This window comes from Leptodactylus fuscus, chromosome 1 (genome assembly GCF_031893055.1).
Source record: "Leptodactylus fuscus isolate aLepFus1 chromosome 1, aLepFus1.hap2, whole genome shotgun sequence".
In the NCBI taxonomy this organism is placed as follows: domain Eukaryota; kingdom Metazoa; phylum Chordata; class Amphibia; order Anura; family Leptodactylidae; genus Leptodactylus; species Leptodactylus fuscus.
Genome location: NC_134265.1, coordinates 280306081 through 280326624, shown reverse-complemented (window position 1 = coordinate 280326624; position 20544 = coordinate 280306081). Strand labels below are relative to the sequence as shown.

Sequence of the window (20544 nt, the reverse complement as noted above, 5' to 3'; positions counted from 1 at the left end):
GTTATGACTCTGCAAATGGACTAAGAAAAAAAAATGACAGTGTGTGAATAGCAATGATTGTTCACAAAGACATGTAACAGGTGATATATGGATACCGGGTGATACACTGTAAGTAACTTGATGAAAGTGACAGCTCAAAGAATAGCCAAGTACATATTCTACTATGTGCAAGATGTACTCATCTACAAATAACCCATGTATGTGGCCATGAAATGTGTAACACCCAGTTTTCAGTTTATATAAGGGTTTCACACTTTAACCCTTTAGGAATGTAAAGTATTTTGGCCTTCAAAGCCTAGTAATATATATATTTTTTAATCCCCACCTTCTGATGGCACTTTAATTTTTCTACATAAAAAAAAAATGGCATAAATATTTTTTCGGCCCCATTCTGATTTTTATTTCTAGCTTCCTAATGCAGTCTCATTTCAATGGGAGTCCCTCGCTTTTTTTCCCGCTAGCGATTTTTTTTTTTTTTTCCAGCTAGTGGGAAAAAGTGACATGCCCTACCCTCTCGCCAATTTCATGGTTGAGTCAGCCACGGTGTCCACGGCTCAAGACGCACTCCTGATTAGTCCCATTCATTCGGGCCTAATCAGGAGCGGGATGCCACAATGGGATGCCGATGCACTGCATCAGCACCCTGTTGTGGCTAGCCGCTCAGAGAACTCAAATGGAGGAAAAGGTTTCCGTCTTGTGAACATACCCTTACAATGATCCACAAATTCTATTATGACATCATTTTAAAAAAATAGAATAACATTAGAATTCCTTCCCATTTCAGGCTTCATTTCTATTTTTTTTTTTTTAAGAGCACAAACCACTAAAACCATATTCCCACAATTATCACACTCCGGTGCCCTGTTCACTTATGGCCATTTTTATGGTACAAACTCAAGAGTGTGGTGGCATCCTTGTGTGACTGCAAATCTGAGAACCTTAGAGAAAAAGTTATCTGCAGCTCCCGACCTCTTAATCGTCTTCAGTACATTGTTCAATAGAAGTTTACATTCCGTTTCCTCTGGTGATCACCTCTGGGACCTGTATTTATAAGATGCTTATGGCATATTTTCCATTTTTCTGTGTGAAATGGGTATACCCCTTTAATTACAAGATGTATAGCCATTTCAGGGACATATAGCCTCTTTTATAAGTTGCATATTAGTACAAAAAGCAATACAAGGAATAGATCGCAGCAAGAGTGAAAGCAATTGGGTTGCTAGAATGTGTTTGCATCTTTACCAAAAGTGTATAGATATTACAGCATTGGGCATAGTGTATAGATGGCTTATCACTTTTCATTCTATTCACACTCTCTCTTAATCCTCTGATCTTTAATTAGCAGTTCCAATTTACAATGTAATTGACTTCCTTCAGCAGTTTTAATAGGCTTTAAAGGCGCAAACCTGAATACCAGACAGAGGACACAAATAGCATCCCGTCCTGCGGAAAATAAAATGTGAATTTTACAGGTAGCAGGTGAATTTCAGATTTCAATACCATTGGTGATGATGGTTGTACATGCCACCATATGACGTTTATCAAATTTACGGATTTCTCCCTCTGAAAAATAAGACCATGCAGCAGCGAAACATATACCTGAGCAAAAGCTACAAGTACTTACGTAGTATACCATACTACAGTGCTGAAGACCGTGGCCATTCTCCTGTCTGTGTTCAAAAGTGCTAGTCCAGTATTTCAATATGCAGTGCAAACCTTTCCGTGATATAGCAATAGACACATTTTGATCTCTATAGAAATATTACCTGGTAATAAATACTTACTAAATAGTAATAGTAATGCTAAATAAAATAATTTACCCTTTCCGACTCTTTTCCCTTTAATAAGAAATTATGTTGTTAGCACCTCTGTATGACACCAAAGGTCATAGGGCTTGAAAATGATGGAATATAGACATATGGGCACATTTTTATTTTACTTAGTGCCTAATTTGCATAAGACATTTTCTAAATACATGGAGCGGAAAAACTGTTATAATGTGCAGATAATGCTCACGTACCATCTGAGCTGTATTGTCTCATATAAATTACACCGCTTTAGGAGAAGCATGCTAAAGCATTGAGAGATAGAAGCAGGAAAAAGAGCATGCTTTATAGAGAATGCCCACTGAACTCTTAAAGGAATATTTTCTGTCATAAGCAAATATCGAAGGGGGGTCTGGCTGCGGAGACTCTCACCAGTCCCTTGTTTGAACGAAGCAGCTGTCGAGCATGAGCGATGGCGCAGCATTCAATGTCTGTGGGACTGATAGAGCCTCATTTATGTTGTACTTGGTTATCTTTAAATGAGTTTTCTGAGTTATTCATATTGATGACCTATCCTTAGGGATGCCTGGTATAAAGATAAGAATACATATCTTCATATCCTGGCATCCGTGTGGCATCCTTTTGCTAAGCATTACATTCTAGATGCACTGTATTTTTCCTTAATTTAATAAAACTGCCAAATAATGTCATGTAAATACAGGTTTCAGCAGTTGCCATTTTGTTTTTGAAAGCAGCCAATACTTTTTTTTTTATTGTAATAGTCCTTGTTCTTTTCTTATAGATGGTGCTAGAAGGGAGGAAGTCGGTGAAGCCAGTGAAGAAGAAAACTGGTTTGGGACAAACTCTGAAACACCATCAGAAGATTCCTTTGGTGATGTACAAGACAATTTTAAATTGTCTCCTACCGATAGGGGTCGAGAGTCGCCCACGTCTCCTGATACTTCTTTAGGAAGTGCTACTCCAAGTTTAAATGCTGACCTCGGATTTTTTGAAAATGAAGTTTTTAAAGATGCCTCTCATTGTAAGGAACAGTTGTCAACTTCAGCATCCTCCATGGATGAGGATGATCAAGCCAATGCGAATAAGCCATTAAGTAGTAATCTTCGACGGTTACTGGAAGCTGGATCTGTTCAGCTGGGATCAGAAGTATCTACAAATGGCAGGGAAGATCAGCAAGGTCTACAGTTTTCTCCTACATCTCACCATGCAAAGCAATTGAGTGTTCTTGCCAGAAAACTAGCTGAGAAACAGGAAAACAATGATCAATATGGGACTGTACCCACTAACCGCTTTATATGGAGCCAGGATAAATGGCTACAAAACTCAAATAACACATGTGGTCTGTCTCCAGACTCTGCAATTCTTAAACTGAAAGCTGCTGCTAATGCTGTCCTACAAGACCAGTCCCAAATGAGAACTGAAGAAACCTTGAGGTTTGAGACCTTTACTTCACCATTCAGTTCTCAGTCCGCTAGTTCCACTTTAGCGGCTTTGTCAAAGAAAGTTAGTGAGCGAGGTATGACATCAGGTCAAGAGCGTCATTCTCCAGCTGGTCCATTCCTTTCCTTGGCATCAATGACCTCGTCCGCAGCATTACTTAAGGAAGTTGCTGCACGTGCTGCTGGCAGTATGCTTGCAGAGAAAAAAAAGCCCCACATTTCAGAAGACCCATTGCCACTGCCAGAAGACAAGCAAGAAAAGGGAGCTGCAGTCCAGTCTTTAGAACTGTTATTACTGCCTTCACCAAAAGGAAGGTCTTCAAAATCTGGAAGTCAAGGTACAAATATATGTATTTTTTTCCTTCCATATATGCACAATTTAAAAACTCTGCAAGGGTTGTTGTTTCCACATCCAAAGTTGTATTCCATTTTCGTGCATGTTTCATGACTATAAAATAAGTATAGGGAAGGATTAACTAAAACACTAAGGTAGCAAATATGTGCAATGTTCACAACAAACTTATATTTAAATTTCTTTTTCTAGCTGGGATCATTGAGTAAACTTCTGTAGTTCTAAGTAGCCGAGAGAGTAGTTTAAACATACCTATGGAGATAGTTTGACTATTCAGGGTGTATGAGCAAGGAATCCAGGTTTTAATCCTCCTTGTGCTGCAACTGCAAGTGTCCTGGGTGCTCGCTTCATATCATGAGCTTTTTACATTGAGTGCACCCTTCCCTTTGCTCAGACTGATGACTAACACTTTCTACTGAAGTGGGCAGAGGGGGGATTGGGGTGCATTCAGTGCAACAAGCCTGAGAAATTACACATGTAAGGAACACCCTCGAGACACTTGTGCTCCCAGGGACTTAAATTTTGAATTTCTCAGTCATTCAACTTGCCTTCAAAGCTGTCATTTACTCAATAACAAATTTCTTGAGAATATGTTCTGGTGTTCCAAGACAAACCGTCTGCTCACTGAAGATATAACCTATGTGTCCATAAAAAATCTATGGAGGGGAGTGAGAGGAGAAGTGTGAAAGTGAAGCAAAGACATGCAAACATGCTGCTGCAGCTAATAGTAGGTTTTCTATCTCACCCTAAGTGTTTTATTCACAACATTACTGTTCAGTAGTTCTCTATGATGGCCTATGTGGTGGTGGTACTGCTTTTGAGTAAATGAGAGTTAAGGAACAGAAGCTCCTGTTTTTTCCATTTGTTGTTCTTGGGAGACAACATAGCAGCTAGTTGTAGAATATCTAAGTCATGATGCATTTTCATTACTAGTGGTTTGGTTCTTAAGAGGAAAAGAAGAAACATTCTGGAGCACATCTTGTCTAATCATCAATTCCAGAAAAAAATCTAGTTTAAAGTTCCCTTTGAAGCTTTGGGGGAATTCACACTACCGTTTCTAAAGCCCGTTGCTGTCTTCCATCATAGGATGACAGAAATGGACTTTAGCTGTCACAGAGAACGGTCATAGACTGATTCTATGTCCGTTCCCAATGACACTAATGTACACCATGATGGAAGCTAGCTTCCGTTTGTTCCGTTACAAGTTAAGCAAATCGCTTCCCATCATGTTGTTTACATTAGTGTCAATGGGAACGGACAAAGAAAGAGTCTGACTGTTCTCTGTGGCAGCTAAAGTCCGTTGTTGTCATCCTATGATGGAAGACAGCAATGGACTTTAGTAACGGTAGTGAGAATTTGCCCTTTAGTTGCAGAAACTAAAATTAACCTGTCACATCCCATGTAATCTGTAGAATGGTATAGAGCAGGAGGAGCTGAGCAGATTGATATAACATATATTTTATTAATTTACATTTCTACTATTTCTGAGTTGAGAAGTCAAGGGGGAAATCCTAGTCAGTGGTTGAAAGCCCTGTATGACTGCATTTATAAAGTTAGCTGTCAATCACTGAGTAGGACTTCCCCCCCCCCCTTGGGATCTCACTATAGCACCAGCATCAAACTGCAGCTTTGCTCCCATACCCTTGAGTAGGACAAAAGCTGCTTCGAGTGGTATACACTGTATACAACATCTATTATTAGATATGGTAGGGTATGACATTCTGTACCAAAACTGATCAGCTGTTTCATCATCTGATACACAAGGAATGCAAGAGGAAGCAGACAGCTCTGTTCTCTGTGTAGTGGTTGAACTGTGTCAATGCAATTAAGCTCCCATTCAAATAAAAGGGAGCTGATCTGCAGTACCTGGTCTGGCCACTACACAAAGAACAGAGCTGTCTGCTTCCTTCTCCATTCTGCTGCTGAGACCAGCTAATCAATGGGGTGGCGGGATGTTGGACCCCCATAAACTCATATCCCTGGGATAGATCATCAATGTATTCTTTATTGCAGCTACCAACACAGATCTGAACAGAGCCTTAAGTTCAGTGTTATCTGCCGCATTGAAGTCCATGCAATTAAGCCAGTGTGGTGTATAATACATTGTAATTTTCTAGTGAGCCAGTACCTTTTTCACACAAGCTTATAAGGTATGCGGAACAGAACACCTCTTGTTGAGGTAAGCTTTCCAGTGCAGGCGCCAAGTAAAATATCCCCTTTCCTTACATGCGCCCTTGTGCCTTTTATTTAGTTGCATAATGTACGGCTTGTCCGTGTTCTTTGTGAAGTGTTTGTTGAGATTAGATGTGTCTGTAACAAGGGTGCCTTGCTAAATATGAGCACTAGACACATAGCTAGATAAATGAACTCCAGGCCAGGGTGTCGTCAGGATTCTGATGAGAAGGTTACATTTGTGATGGCTCGTGGTCCTGAGCATTAGCAGCATTTTACCCATACTGAGTAGTAATAATCATAATAAAAAAGACTTGATCAAAGCACATTTTACCATAATACATAATAAGAGGCTCTGTAGAACTGGGCTCCGGCAAGAACCGCTGTCTGTGTTTCCAGGGCTTAAAGGAAATTTATGGGCTTAATTATATTTTTTGTTTGACGATGTCCCTTGGTCATGTAGATTAGTTTGCTGTTTGAGCTAAAATCAATATTTATTATTTTATTATTGAGATGACATTTTATGTTTGCGTGTATCATTGCTTTTCAGTACAGGAGAAGAATTGAGATAGGAAAAGTTTAGTATGAAGGATATGCAGGAAAGTAAAATGCAAGTGCGGAATATTTTTAAGAATAATTTCTCTATCTATCCATCCATCCATCCATCCATCCACACACACACTTATTAGAATTACCTGCCCATCCAGGATTAGAGCTTTCCTGTATAGAAATTAGACATGTGACTTAGAAATGTAACATAAAGTCAAACGTTTCTGCAGATCATTTTCAGTGTGAATCCACAATGGACGTGTATAGAATGTCATGACATTTCCCATCCCCTGGGTGAACTTGGTGGGCATAGGTTTTTTTTTTTTCAACTATTCTAGCTATGAAAATACATAAATAATAATGATTATACAATCACTTATTCAGATAACTCTTAGGCTGGGTTCACACCATCGTTGGTAATCTATTCTCTGATTGAAAAAATGCAGAAAGAAAAGTGCTGCAAGCAAAGCTTTTCTCTCTGCGTTTTTCAACCTTTCTGAATGGAAACCGAGTGGAAGCCACAAGGACCCCATTATGGTCTATGGGATCAGCAGGTAACCACTTTTTTTTAAGTGGATTAGATTTCCCCAAGTGGACAGGAAACCCAAAAGCAGATATGAACCTAGCCTTACAGATTACATAGAAAAGAGAAAACCTTTCCACCAATGGGTTTTTCTTTGTTTCTGTGCTGATATGGTGGTTCTTTATAAAAATAAATAAATAAAAATGCATACAGTTCATGCTTTCACTACAGAGTTTATTATTGTCCGCCACAGTGTGTAAGTGTGGTCTCTGATGCTACTTCTAGCCAGTGTATAAAATATATTTAAATATTGCAAATAAAATGCCCTTGTAAATGAATTATTCACCAGAACATTAGAAAACCTCAGAATCTTCAGTGTATTCTGAGGTTACCTGAGGACACATTTGCCTGTCAAAGAGACTATGCACTATGATTTTTTTTCTAAAGATGACAATGAATATTGTTTGCCTCAAAAATGGATGTTTGTGCAGCTCCTACCATGAAATACATAGACTGACAATAGCTTTCATTTCTTTCTAGGTTGGCCATCTGTGTTTATTATCTGATTAATATCAGCAACATTTTATTATTATTATTATTATTATTATTATTATTTATTTTTACTGGGTCTCATATGATGATTGTATCAGTTATCTCTTGTCTGTAGGTGGCATAAGGGATTTATTTATTTATTGAATACCTAATTTGTATGCTTTATATTTGTTTTTGGGTTTTTTTAAACCATACAGTGCATATGCTGTGCTAGTAACTCACATTAGATAGTCTATGTCTCCCTCATACATAGTTACATAGCAGACGAGATTGGATGAAGACATCAGTCCATCAAGTCCAACCTATAACCTTACAGTGTTGATCCAGGGGAAGGCAAAAAAAAACCCATGAGGCTCCTACCAATTGCTCCATTTCAGGGGAAAAAAATCCTTCCCGACTCCAATCTGGCAGTCAGTATCATAATTGTACTTAATATGCCAGGTTGATGAGGGGAGGCAAGCTTCTGCTGCCAAATACTAGCTACATTGCCCTACCTCCTGTGTAAGGAATGGACTTACAGAAATGAAGTTTTAAGATGAGAGTTTCAGCATTCATATGGCACCTAGATTGCAGTTCTGTCTATTTCTAGAAATATTACCAGTTGAAATTGCAGTCAGAATTTGGAGGAACTGCAGCTGCAGTCCCAACTGTGTTTTCAGCTGGTGATCTCTCTGGATATAGAGGTAGAACAGTGATATTTGTATCATATGAAAACTGAGAATCTTATCTACTACTACAGCTACGAATGTGAGACTATATCATTTTATAGACAATCATCTTAGCTACCTCATAACTAAATTTGACTTGCAACTATTTTGCGTATGATTAGTTATGCAGATTCTTGTCATGTGACTGCATTGTTACTGTTTTGCTCCTGGTGGTGGAGAAATCTTTTTCTTGTATACTACAAATTACATCCTGTTTCCACATTCCCTAATTGCTCAGTATGTTATTGGGTTTATTCCCAAGTGAAAGGTCACTGGTTCAAATCAAGGATCAGTCATGGATGAGATTTACCAAGAAAAGAGAAACTGCATCATCCAACTCATTGATAGTGTTCTCTTGGCCAAGAAAATAGCTAAAATGCATCATGTGAGTGCCATGACAGTTGGAAGAATATGAAATGAAGTCCGTCCATCCATTCAAAAGCCAAGAGTTGAACATCCAGGCAAAATTTCACAGTCCACAAGTCGACTCATCACAAGGTCTATCAATTCTGGTGTGACAAACACTGCACTGGAGATGGCTCATATGCTTTGTAATAGTGAGATAACAGTTATCCAAGCACCGTGCGACGGTATGAAAAGTGGAAAGTAGAAGATTAGAACCGAACTATAGGGTGTGAATAATCAAAGGGGGTGGGGGGTGGGGACTAAAGGATAGAGGAATTGAAAGAACAGTCAATTAAGGTGGAGGACATCTAATGATGCGGGGTTGTTTAACCCTTTCCCGACATCCGCCGTACTAGTATGGCGGATGTCGGGTGCTTAACCATAGCCGCCGGGTGACTACTGTGTTACTCAGTAGACAGCCAGTGCTAATGCCTCCAATCGGTCCCCGGTTAATGCCTCGGAGGCATTAACCCCTCCGGCGCCGCGGTCAAAGGCGCCGGAGACGCCATTTTCCTGGCGGCGCGTGGGCGCCGCCATTTTGCCGGTGATCGCCGGCGCCTGGAGCATGCTCCAGGGCCAACGTCACGTTTCCATGACAGCCGGGAACCTTGTAAAGGCTCCCCGGCTTGTCTGCAGTGATTTCCTTTTGCAGGCTGGTCTATGCAGCCTGCAAAAGAAATGATGATTTTTTGCAATGCATTAGCATTGTAATGCATTGCATTAGTGATCAGACCCCCTGGGTTCAAGACCCTAGAGGGTCTAATAAATGCAAAAAAAAAAAAAAGTAAAAAAAATATATAAAAAAAATGTAAAAAGTATTAAAAATTCAAATCACCCCCCCCCTTTCCCTAGAACACATATAAAAGTAGTTAAATACTGTGAAACACATATATGTTAGGTATCCCCGTGTCCGAAATCGCCCGCTCTACAAATCTATAAAAATATTTTTCCTGTACGGTAAACGCAGTAGCGGGAAAAATAGTCAAAAGTGCCAAATCGCCGTTTTTTCACTGTTTTGATTGTGATAAAAATTTGAATAAAAAGTGATCAAAGCAATAACATTTCCCGAAAATGGTAGAACTAAAAAGTACACCTGGCCCCGCAAAAAAAGACGCCCTATGCATCCCCGTACATGGATGTATAAAAAAGTTACGGCTGACAGAATATGGCGACTTTTAGAAAAAAACGTTTTGGATTTTTTTTAAGGGGTTAAAATGTAAATAAAACCATATAAATTTGGTATCCCCAGAATCGTACCGAAACAAGAATACAGGGGACATGTCAATTTGGCTGCACAGTGAGCGCTGTAAAACCGAAGCCCATAAGAAAGTCGCAGAAATGCATTTTTTCTTCAAATCCACCCCATTCTGATTTTTTTTTCTAGCTTTCCAGTACATTATACAGAATAATTAATGGCTCTGGGAGCGGAGAAATAAAAACTTTATGGGGTTTAGAAGGAGGGGAGTCAAAAACGAAAATCAAAAAATACCATCGGCGGGAAGGGGTTAACAACCAAAAACAATGGATACTTAACCATGATCAGTGGTGTTCTCAATGCTCAAAGCTATATGTGAGTATCCTACAAGATGAGTTACAGTACTTTGTACGCTCGACGATGACATAGTGTTCAGGAAGAACAAAGATCTTAAGCATATGTCGAGATTAGCGAAGAAATGGTTCAATGACAGTGAAGTAGCGGTGCTGGGTATAGTTGAAGAAAAAACTGTATTCATACCCAAGTTAGCTGACCAGTGGGCACCAACTTTGGGAACGTGCAGAAGAGACCTGGGTTCTTGGTCGAGCCTTGCTTGAATCCGATTGAGAACATGACCAGAAGGATTCAGGCTGTGTTAAAAGCCAAAAGTGGATTTACAAAATACTAAAATTTAAACTTTTGGTTTTTTTGTAGGAGCAAAACAGTAACAATGCAGTTACTTGACAATAATCTGCATAACTAATCATATGTTAAATAATTGCAAGTCAAATTTATGTATGAGATGGCCAAGATGATTGTTTATGAAATGATGGTAGTCTTACAAGCTGTAGAGGATGGTGAGATATGGAGCCTGAAAATCAAAAGTTTAAAACATTGTTACCATTTTGCCGGCAGTGTATATCTGTTTGAATTGACACCCCCCCCCCCCCAGCTCCTGCTTTCCTTCAGTACATATGAGCTCATCGGCCTGTACTTATATATTTCAGCTAGCAATAAAGAAACGGTAGGTAGATTTTAGCTCAGGATTTCACAGAAAAGGAGCCTAACGTGGCAATAACATATTAATGACTTGAATGCGACCAGAAAATCAAAATGTTAGAAGATTTAGTTGCACTTTCTAATGTGCTGTATAGTCTCCTAAAGATAACTATCTTTCTTTATGTCTCTTGTGAAAGCTCCGGAAGAAGAAGTGGGTAAGCCTTTCCAATGCCCCATCTGTGGACTAGTAATAAAACGGAAAAGTTATTGGAAAAGGCACATGGTGATTCACACAGGTTTGAAAAGCCATCAGTGTCCACTATGTCCATTTCGTTGTGCCCGCAAGGACAATCTAAAATCACACATGAAGGTAAGGTTATGTTTTGATACCCATTCATAGAAAACTACAGATGGCTTTGTGCTAGCAATACAAAATGACTTTGATATGAAATTGCAAGTGTACAATGATTGCCTTGAAACTGTGAAAGGTGTTTTTTTTATCTGTGTATCCTACCTTGTTATTGCAAGTAGATGCTTCACATTGTTAAAACTCTTGTTGCCAGCTTGACTGCACTGACATCAGACTGTGTATTAACCTGTTTTCTTAAAGCAACATTTTTTTTACAGCTTTTATTTTTTCAATATACTTTCAATTTCTTTGCAGCAGTCAAGGCATACTGAGAAACTTAGTCTGTATGAAAGATAACTGATGTTAACTCTGGCATGATATCTAAATTTGGTGTCAAATGCCATTAATGAAAACTCATCTAAGTACCAGCATCTATTATCTGGTATATACAACCCCACAATGAGTTACTCGGAGCTCAGTGTATGGAGCCAGAAACAGACCGATGTGTATACTGTGCAGGGCCTGGGTTGAGCTATAGCAGCTCATATCCTGTCCAGGTGAATAGGAGCTGACCTGCTATAGTGCACCAGGGCACCATGTTTTTTTTGGTATATTTTGCTATTAATATTAGCTGATTGGTGATAGGCCATCAATATCTAATCTTGGACAACTCATTCACGGTCATTCAAAGGGGTTTCTCCATTTTATAAAGTAATGTTATATCACTAGGATGTGCTATCACCTCAAAATTAGTAGGGATACAACCCCTTTGGGAACACAATCCTGAAAAGTGAAGGGAACAGAGAGCTGTTTTAGTGGCACAGTAGCGCTTGCTGCTAAAAGGAACTACACTAGGCCCCATTTAATGGAATGGGTCAAGATAGCGGTTCCCTACTAAGTAGGTGCCTGGGAGGCTGCTATACAGAGGAGAAACAGTCATACCAGCACTGCATCCTCTTTATTTTCAGGATTGGTGTGAGTCCCAGAAATCAGACTTCCTCCGATCATAAAGGGATGGCACGTCCCAGTGATCAACAGTCATAAAATAGGAAAACCCCTTTAAACACCATTTTGCATTGTTTCGATATACTCTACAAAATCGACCTAGCAAAAAACTGCCACCACGAAATGCTCTTTATATTCTTCCCATTGATGTAAACAATAATGGAGAAAGAAGGCTTTTTTTTATTACAAGATCTCTTATCTAGTACATTTCATACATAAAAAGTTGTCTTATAATTGGCTGTAGACATTTACTGTAACACAGAGCATTGTGGTACAAAGGGATGTGGCTAGGGTATAGTAGCATTGAACAATCACCGTGCCACTCTGCGGCCACAATTTTAATCGGGTCTTGAGCAAAATTTGGAAATGGAGACCCACATAATAGTGGGTAGTTATTATGTTCAAAAAACCAAAATGCTTTGTATTATATTTACCATAACTAAGACTCCATCCTATTATAACATTTAATCTGACTATTATATAAGCTCAACATTTCTAAAACGAACCTCCAAAGCTCAACTACACGGTAAAATCAAAGTATAGCAAACTAGGCAGATTGTAATTGAAGGAAGTTCTCAGTATACAGCTGATTGTATATCCAGCTCTAATGAAGCAGAAAATTACTTTCTATTTTCCACTGTACTATACATGTAAAGTTGAACTTTTGCCATGTAAGCTTGAAGTACATTTGATAATCCTTTTTTAACCATTGTGGCTATAAATGTCTCAGTTGAATATGGTACTATGACATGAAGCATGGAAGGTTAATATTTATCCCAATTGATTCCACCACCAGGTCCACCAGCACCAAGACAGGGGAGAGACCTTCCAGTGTCAGCTCTGCCCATTCACTTCTTCACGCCATTTCAGCCTGAAACTTCACATGCGCTGCCATCAGCACTTTCTTCGGGCTGAAGCCAAGGTGAAAGAAGAACCTAGTGATACTGACAATAAGGGATCACCATTTAATAATTCCTTGGGCAGCCATGATGAGGGGAGTGCCTCACCTGCGCAGAGCTCCTTGCTTCCAGAAAACTTAAGTCAGATCAATTCTTCAGCTGTGACTTCACTACCTATAAAGGAGGAACCTAAAGACAATGACTGTCCCTCCATGATGCCCTTCCCTGATAGACCTAGCAGCAACAGCAGTATCAAACTGAAAGATGCTTTGGACTTTGTTACCTGCCCATCGTCGTCTCTTTTCAGCCAGGATATCTCTGTCAAAATGGCTTCTGATTTTCTGATGAAGTTATCAGGTATGAAATGACCATTTCTTTTCATTAAATTTTTTTCAAATTATATATAGCATATTAAAAAACACATTCCATTGAATTGTTTGTACTACAAAGGCAAGTTATTCTCTGTCCGCAGGATTATGTGTCTGATCGGTGTGGGTCTGACTCCTAGGATCATGAGAAGATGGATAGTACTTTTTAGAAAGTGTAATAGGTGCATATACAGTTTGTTGCTCTATATCTCCTAGTGAGACTGCCGAAGAGAAGCAGCATGTATATCGGCTTCTGTCTCTGGCAGTTCCATAGAAAAGAATGAGGTGACCATGCTTGTATGATGCCACTGCTCCAGTGAAGCTGGGGGACCAAAGACCCCATTCTCTTGATCAAACAGACCTCTATTGATCAGATGGGATGACTGCCACTGGTAGGAAATCTGTTCCCCATTCTGCTTTAAAAATACAGAGAGAAAAGTCTGCTTTTTAAGCAGATTGGGTTTCCGATTTTTGGGTCCCCAAGCATTTCGAAGCACGGAAACCCAAGCGTAGATGTGAACCTAGAGTCAGAGTTGGTGGTTTGGCCTACCATCTCCACAGCCCGGCTATCCCTGACCCTCCATGCCGCTTATGTCTGCACATCCTGTAGTACCACTCTTACTCCTGATTTACCATACTATCTTTTACATAGAAATAGTCTTCAGGTGTGTTGTCAGATTACCGTGTTATAGTCATGGACCTATCCATTTCAAGTTTTGTGGATGAAGGAATAAAATGAAAAAGTTACTCCTGAGAAAAACTTTGCAGGTGATACATATTAACCTAACCATTTTGAGGTTTTTTGCATATATTTGGTGTTAATTTTACTGATTATTTTAGATATTATTAAATCCATGGATACCCTACAAGCAGAAGTGGAAAAATGATGCAATTGAGGTATTCTAAAAACTAGTAGAAAAGCTTTAGGATGCGAAATAATTGTCTCCAATGGTCTGTTCACACCCTTCACCTGCTGTGTATAAGATAAACCTAATCCACTATATTGTGAGTCTGACCTGTTTCTGTAGAGGACAATATCCCTAATAGTCTGAAAAAAGAGTGTGCATTGTTACAAAGCTTAAATAAAGAGAAATGTGTAAATATAAAATCTAAAAGCTTGTCGAGAGGTTATACTTCAAATTGGGCATCATAAAGTACAATAGCCGTTGTATGACTTTAAACACATCATTGCCAGGAGACAAAGGCTAGCTAGCCGGGGACGGTTCACTAAAACTTTGTTAAATTACTGATACGCCATTAGAAAAGCCACCATACAACTGTGAATAATAGTCTATCTCCTGCTCAAAGCTAGATCATTGTGCAGCTCGATAATATCCCCTCTCTCTCTTACATTTACCCTTTGACCAACCATATTCCAGCAAATTACTGAAATTATGAGCTGGCAGAGTTTAGTCGGCAAAGCAGCAGTACAGTAATGAATTCACATTTATAGTTAAAATAAATCTATTTTGGTGTTTTTGAAATTGAACTGTGTTTTTTATTTTTTTCTATTTATTTTATTTTTTTGTTCCTGTGATGGTTACAAATACCATTAGGAGCCTCCAGAGATTGACAGCGCTCTTAAGTGGATGGTAATTGGCTACTGAACACTCCACGTTGCATTTTACTAAATGTCATAGCTAAATGACTTGTAGTAGGAAATATTCCAGTATATTGTTCGCTGCATTTTTCTTTAATGCTTTACGATGTGTTCCTGGAAAAGCTTAGTGTTCGCATGTCCCTTGATCCCTGCTCCTTAGAGAGTGTGGCGCTTTTGACCTTTGAATGAAGGCAGGAGAGAGGATTCAATGGATATAAAGATCACATTTTAGACAGAGCAAAAAAGAGGAGGTAACTGTCTAGATGATGAACTGTGATTAGATACTGCCCTTAATCATCTGACATTTTCTCTGGGAAAAATGGCAACTTTTGTAGACCCTGGGCACACAGCGCTATTGTCCATGTAATATTATTGTATTAGAGGGTAGACATAGAAATGTATTTAAAGTCATTCTCTGAGAAGAGATGTTTTATGGAGGATCTTAGCTGTGACTACTACCACTACAAACAAAAAGGATATAAAGATGGTTCTCATTCAAGAATATAGATTCCTTACATCATCCCTACCAGCCCACTAGCATGATATAGGTGATATCTTATTTTATCTTCTATATGGGCTGTGAGCAGTATTGCAGTTGACTCTTATTCAGGTGAACAAGTTTGAGCTGCAATACTAGAAAGACTATGGTCAAGCTATCTCAGGAGAAAACTGCAGGCTTTTTAAAATCGTATAACCTCTTTAAAGGGAGGATAGTCAAGGCGATTTGGAATATTAAACCACAGGACCTTATGGATTGGGAGTTTAGTAACCCAAATTGCCATGTTTTAATGCAATCTGAGGCCACATTAAAAATATAAAAGCTGCCATCTTCAGTGACCAACAGCATGCATAGTGAAGCCAGGGTGTACATCTCCATCTTCACTGAAGAACAGTGCAAATGCTGGGAGCACCAGAGATGAGTCCGATTAGACTTATCGGACTCTTCTCTAGGTGAGTAATGGTTATTATTTTTATTGTGGCTGTGGATTGCATTATAACAAGGCAATTTGGGACACTAAACCCAGGTCCATAAGGACCTATCTGTGGTTTAATGTCATAAATCACCCTGAGAGGTTCCCTGTCTGAGGCCACACATTATAGAAAAGCTGTGTTTTTTTATGTTGCAGATTTTGCTGAGATTTTCTGTGCCAAATCCAAGAGTTGCTTCAAAAAAGAGGCGTATGTACTTCTCTCTTCTGCGTAATCCATTCCTGGCTTTGGCTCAAGAAACCAGTGAAATCTTCAAGAAAAAAATGTAGCTTTCTGCAAAGTGGGGCCTTTGCTTACGCTAGGTTCACACCTGTGTTCACCTTTCCGTTCTGAGCTTTCCGTCTTCTTCATGCCAGAAGTTGGAAAGCTCAGACCGGGTCCGGCCATGAGCGGCGGTGAGCGTTTTAGGCTCTCCGCCGCGAAACCGGATTTTTTTATCCGGACACAGAGTACTGCATGTCCGACTCTGTGTCCGGATTATAAAACCCGGTTTCACGGCGGAGAGCCTAAAACGCTCACCGCCGCTCACGGCCGGACATCTCTCTCACCCATTCAAATGAATGGGTGAGAGAGACTCCTGCAGGTTTCCGTCTCCTGTCTCTGTTTTAGGCAGGAAACGGAAACCTGCAGAACGGAGTTCACAACGCAGACGTGAACGAGCCCTCAAAGGGGTTTCCTGGGGGATATTTTATGACCACACCTATTGTACAGCCCCTGAAGCATACTGTAACTTTCCTCTTCTTTGTTTTCATTTGTCTAGGCAGACTTATTTGTAAATGTTCTTTTGACATAAAGAAACCCTAAACATGTTTTTTTAAAGTGACAGTTCAGTCCTGAAATAAAAAATGCTACCTATAGCTGATAATAACCCACTATTTATTTTCTTCAGCTCCTTGGCTGTCTATTAGCTAAGCTCTGTCAGGGCTGAGTAATGGTATGTGACTACAGTGTCTTAAAGGAGTCTAGGTGGTCTTGGATACACTCCTTGTGTCATATTTGGTGTAGGGCACTGTTCTCCCCTGCCATTCTAGATAATCATGGGCTCACTAGGAAGTCCATACATGGATGTCTATTCTTGTCCGTCAGAGTATCAGACATTAAAAGTGGTAGAATGACTGATACAACCAGAACATTTTCCCTTTCTATCTATTTTGACACCAAATTTAAAATAGAAATGGAAGGATATCTTTTCAACGATGGAAGACAGCACAACAGTGCTATTTTCCACTATAAAAAACGAGAAAAAAACCCCCACCAAAGCGGTTTTCTGTTTTTATTTTAATATTGGTGTCACTATGGACAGGTGAAAATGAAACGTCTCTTTGTACTAGTCATTCTGCCACTTTTAATGTCTGTTGTTCTGATCCTCTGAGAGATCACAGAACAATGGAATTCAACCTGTTATTGTGAGACTGACCTTAGAGCAGCCTTATTAACATTGTAATTTCCACACATCCTGTTTATTACATACAAACATAAAATATAACTTTTAATAAATATGAATTCATTAGATAAAGCCCTTAGACATAGCGGAGTCTGCCGATTTGGTTTCGTTCCAAAATTTATACATGTATATTTGGTAGTGATGTGTTTTTTCTTAGCCTAACATAGATTCCCAAACAAATTGCAGCAGCTTTTATATATCCTGAATTTCTTCTAAAGGTTTGTGATAGGCAATTATCTGTCTTGTCAGTCTATATGTGCGTAACAGTGATTGTCACCATGAACCTGGAATACAGTAAACCACGAGCAAGAAATTGAAATCACATTGGTCTTCGGAATCTGTACAATAGTGCAATACAAAAGGTCACAGCCAGCTGTCAGAATGAACTCTATACATCAGATTGCACAGTGAGAAATCTATTGAAATACTGATATGCCAGGAGACACATGCAAATGTGTTTCATTTATGCAAAAGGCCTAGCCATTTCATGGTGACTTACTAAAGGTCCCTGCACCTGACCTATAAGCTTTGTTGCCTAGCAACGTGATATAAAGTCACAGGGGTTGAAGGATGTATCTGTAATATTTTCTACCCTTAGATGCAGCATTTGGATGGTAATGTAAACGTGAACACTTATCTGCTATGTGAAGAAAGCTTTTTCTCTTCCCTCAGTTTCGAAGAAATATATTTTATTTATATTGCACTACTGAATTCAGACTGGAAAAACATTGTTTAAAAGGGAAATTTACTGAAAAGCTCAAAACACACCGATTGTTTTGTATTAAAATGACCTTGGCAGTCGGTGAAATAGAGATTTGCGGAGATTTCTGTGAGTTTTAGTATCCATCACAGCTGGGATACCGTGCCATATGTAATGCACTCTAAATACTTTACTTCAGTATTTGGTAGAGGTTCAAGCTGTCTGACCCACCAATAACAGGTGCTGGCATTCCAAATAGTGGGTGCTGGGTGGGTTAGGGGGTGTTTACCCTTGCACCCCTGTGCGCCCCCGTTTTTTTTGGCTGGACACAAAGTCCTGCATGTCCAACAAGTCTGACATGCAGCCCCAAAAAAACGGTTTCCCCGCAGAGGAGCTGCATACGGACATCAGCGATTTGTTTTTAAAACCCATTTAAATGAATCTGTTTTTAAAACTGACCGCCGGGAAGCCGTCCCCTATGCAGTTTCTCTGGGGAATAGGACAGAGACCCGGCAGGCAGACATGTGCGCAAGTTTGTCAGTTTTTCCTTTAGATCCCTTGTTGTCAGATTGACCCCCATTATAGTCTGTGGGGTACTTAGGACATTGTTGCTGTCTAATGTCACAGATCAAGCACTGACTTTTTTCCTTTTTGGATAGGGGAATAGAAAAACAGAAATATGATCTCAGATTTGAACCTTGGCTTATTGTATTTCGCCATGTATCCTGCAAAGTAAAGGGAGTTGGTCACTGAGGAATCCAAACAATAATGTGAATATATGTTTAAGGATTGTAGATTCTAGTTATTTAATCGATCTCAATCTTCCAACTAGCAGGGCTGAAGGGGTTTTTCCTTAGGATAGGTTATCAATATTAGATCGGATAAGGTCTGACACCTTCGACTCCCCCTGTCAGTCATTTGAAGAGACCCCTGTGCCAATGACTTCATGTTCATCAGTCATATAGTACAGCTGTAGCTCAGTCCCATTCAAGTGAATGGTGCAGACTTCAATAGCAAGTACAGCCTCTACACAATGTACAGTTCTGTATCCAGTAAGGAGGCTGCAGCGCTCACCAGAGTCACCACCTTTACTGTGATCTCTTTAAATAGATGATCCGTGGTTGTCCTGGGTCTTGGAAACCCACTGATCACATCTGGATAACCTGTCCTGAAAAATTCCTTTATGAGTTGGATTTTTATTTGTAGAGCTAAATAAATCACCGTTTGTCACTTCAGTGCTGGAGCGCATCAAAGTCTCTGAGTAGCGGGCAGCACCACAAGTACACATAAATAAAACAACAGACCTGCACATACAATCAGGGTCGCTAAATCAATCAGAATACAGTGCAGTCTGAATGATGCCAAGGCTTTATCACAGAGAGCAATTTCTTCTAACACTTTCTTCATTAGTCCAGCCCATTGCCACTGGTAGCCGCCTCACTGTTACAGAATCACCACAAGATATCTGTAAAGGAAAGACCAGATGGCAACTCTTGTGATAACTGCATACTGTTTCTTAAAGAGAATCTGTCACCAGGTCTGAAAAGTGTCTAAATCCATTCAGCTATTCCAAAGATAAAAGCTCTTTTAGGATTGATGCAGACTCGGGTATAGTAGCCAAGTGGGCAGAAGCACTATAGTTTCTCTGGGGTCAGGGTCTCTGTGTGCTGTATGTCACACACTGTTACTGCCCAATTGGCATCTGCACTAAAAGGGCTTACATATTTGGAATAGCTGAATGGATTTGGAAAAACAAAACCCCAAAATGCTCAGAATGGCAGATGATGGATGTCATTAGGTTTGTCGGGTCTGGTGCCAAGTCCTCTTAAAAACAGATGGGATGGAGACAAATCAGTGCCTTGAAGACACTCAATACAGAAATATAAAATGTTATACCTAGTAAAGATGTACTGCTTAGACTCTATTCACATCTGTGAATAGAGCCTACCACAGGGCCTACATGACAGTGATAAACAGCCATGTGATGTTCGGTTTTAAAACCCATAAAAGTCTGTGGGGATTTGTTCAATTGACACTGAAAACACTGACATGTCCTTTTTCTGTTTGGTTTTAAAATAGACATGTTATGGCCAATCAAAAAAACAACTGTACTGTGAAATAGACCAAAAACTGACCAATATGTCCATTATTCATGAGCATTTGTCACGTGATAATTAGAGCAGTGGAGTGAGTAATGCCAAAGTAATATTTGTTTACATGGACGAGCCTCCAAGTACTTAGTAGTAGTCTATGCATCAGAATGGATGTGCTCTTCAGGTAGTCTATAAAAGGTCCAGAGAATGGCATTTGTAGAGGATATGGCATGATACTACACTGTCCCAAGACACAACAACTGAGACCAAATGCAAAAGTATAAAAACTTGCATCCTATATTGTAAATCTAAACAAAAGTTCAAAAACAAGCAAGTTGCACAATGCAAAGACACATCCCAAGAAAAGAGCATGACCCTCTTGCATAATTCTAAATCGTATTCAAAAGCACATAAAT

General features: G+C 39.5%; 1 protein-coding gene across 2 annotated transcripts in view; it reads left to right on the top strand.

Annotated features, from left to right (window-relative positions):
* ZNF827 (zinc finger protein 827) overlaps nucleotides 1-20544 on the top strand; it is a 116876-nt gene that overhangs the window by 30265 nt on the left and 66067 nt on the right. For both annotated transcript variants that reach the window (XM_075287977.1, XM_075287978.1), the window contains exons 2-4: nucleotides 2569-3564; nucleotides 10878-11050; nucleotides 12831-13290. In XM_075287977.1, the coding sequence (XP_075144078.1) occupies nucleotides 2569-3564; nucleotides 10878-11050; nucleotides 12831-13290 (1629 nt within the window). The remainder of the gene's footprint in view (nucleotides 1-2568; nucleotides 3565-10877; nucleotides 11051-12830; nucleotides 13291-20544) is intronic.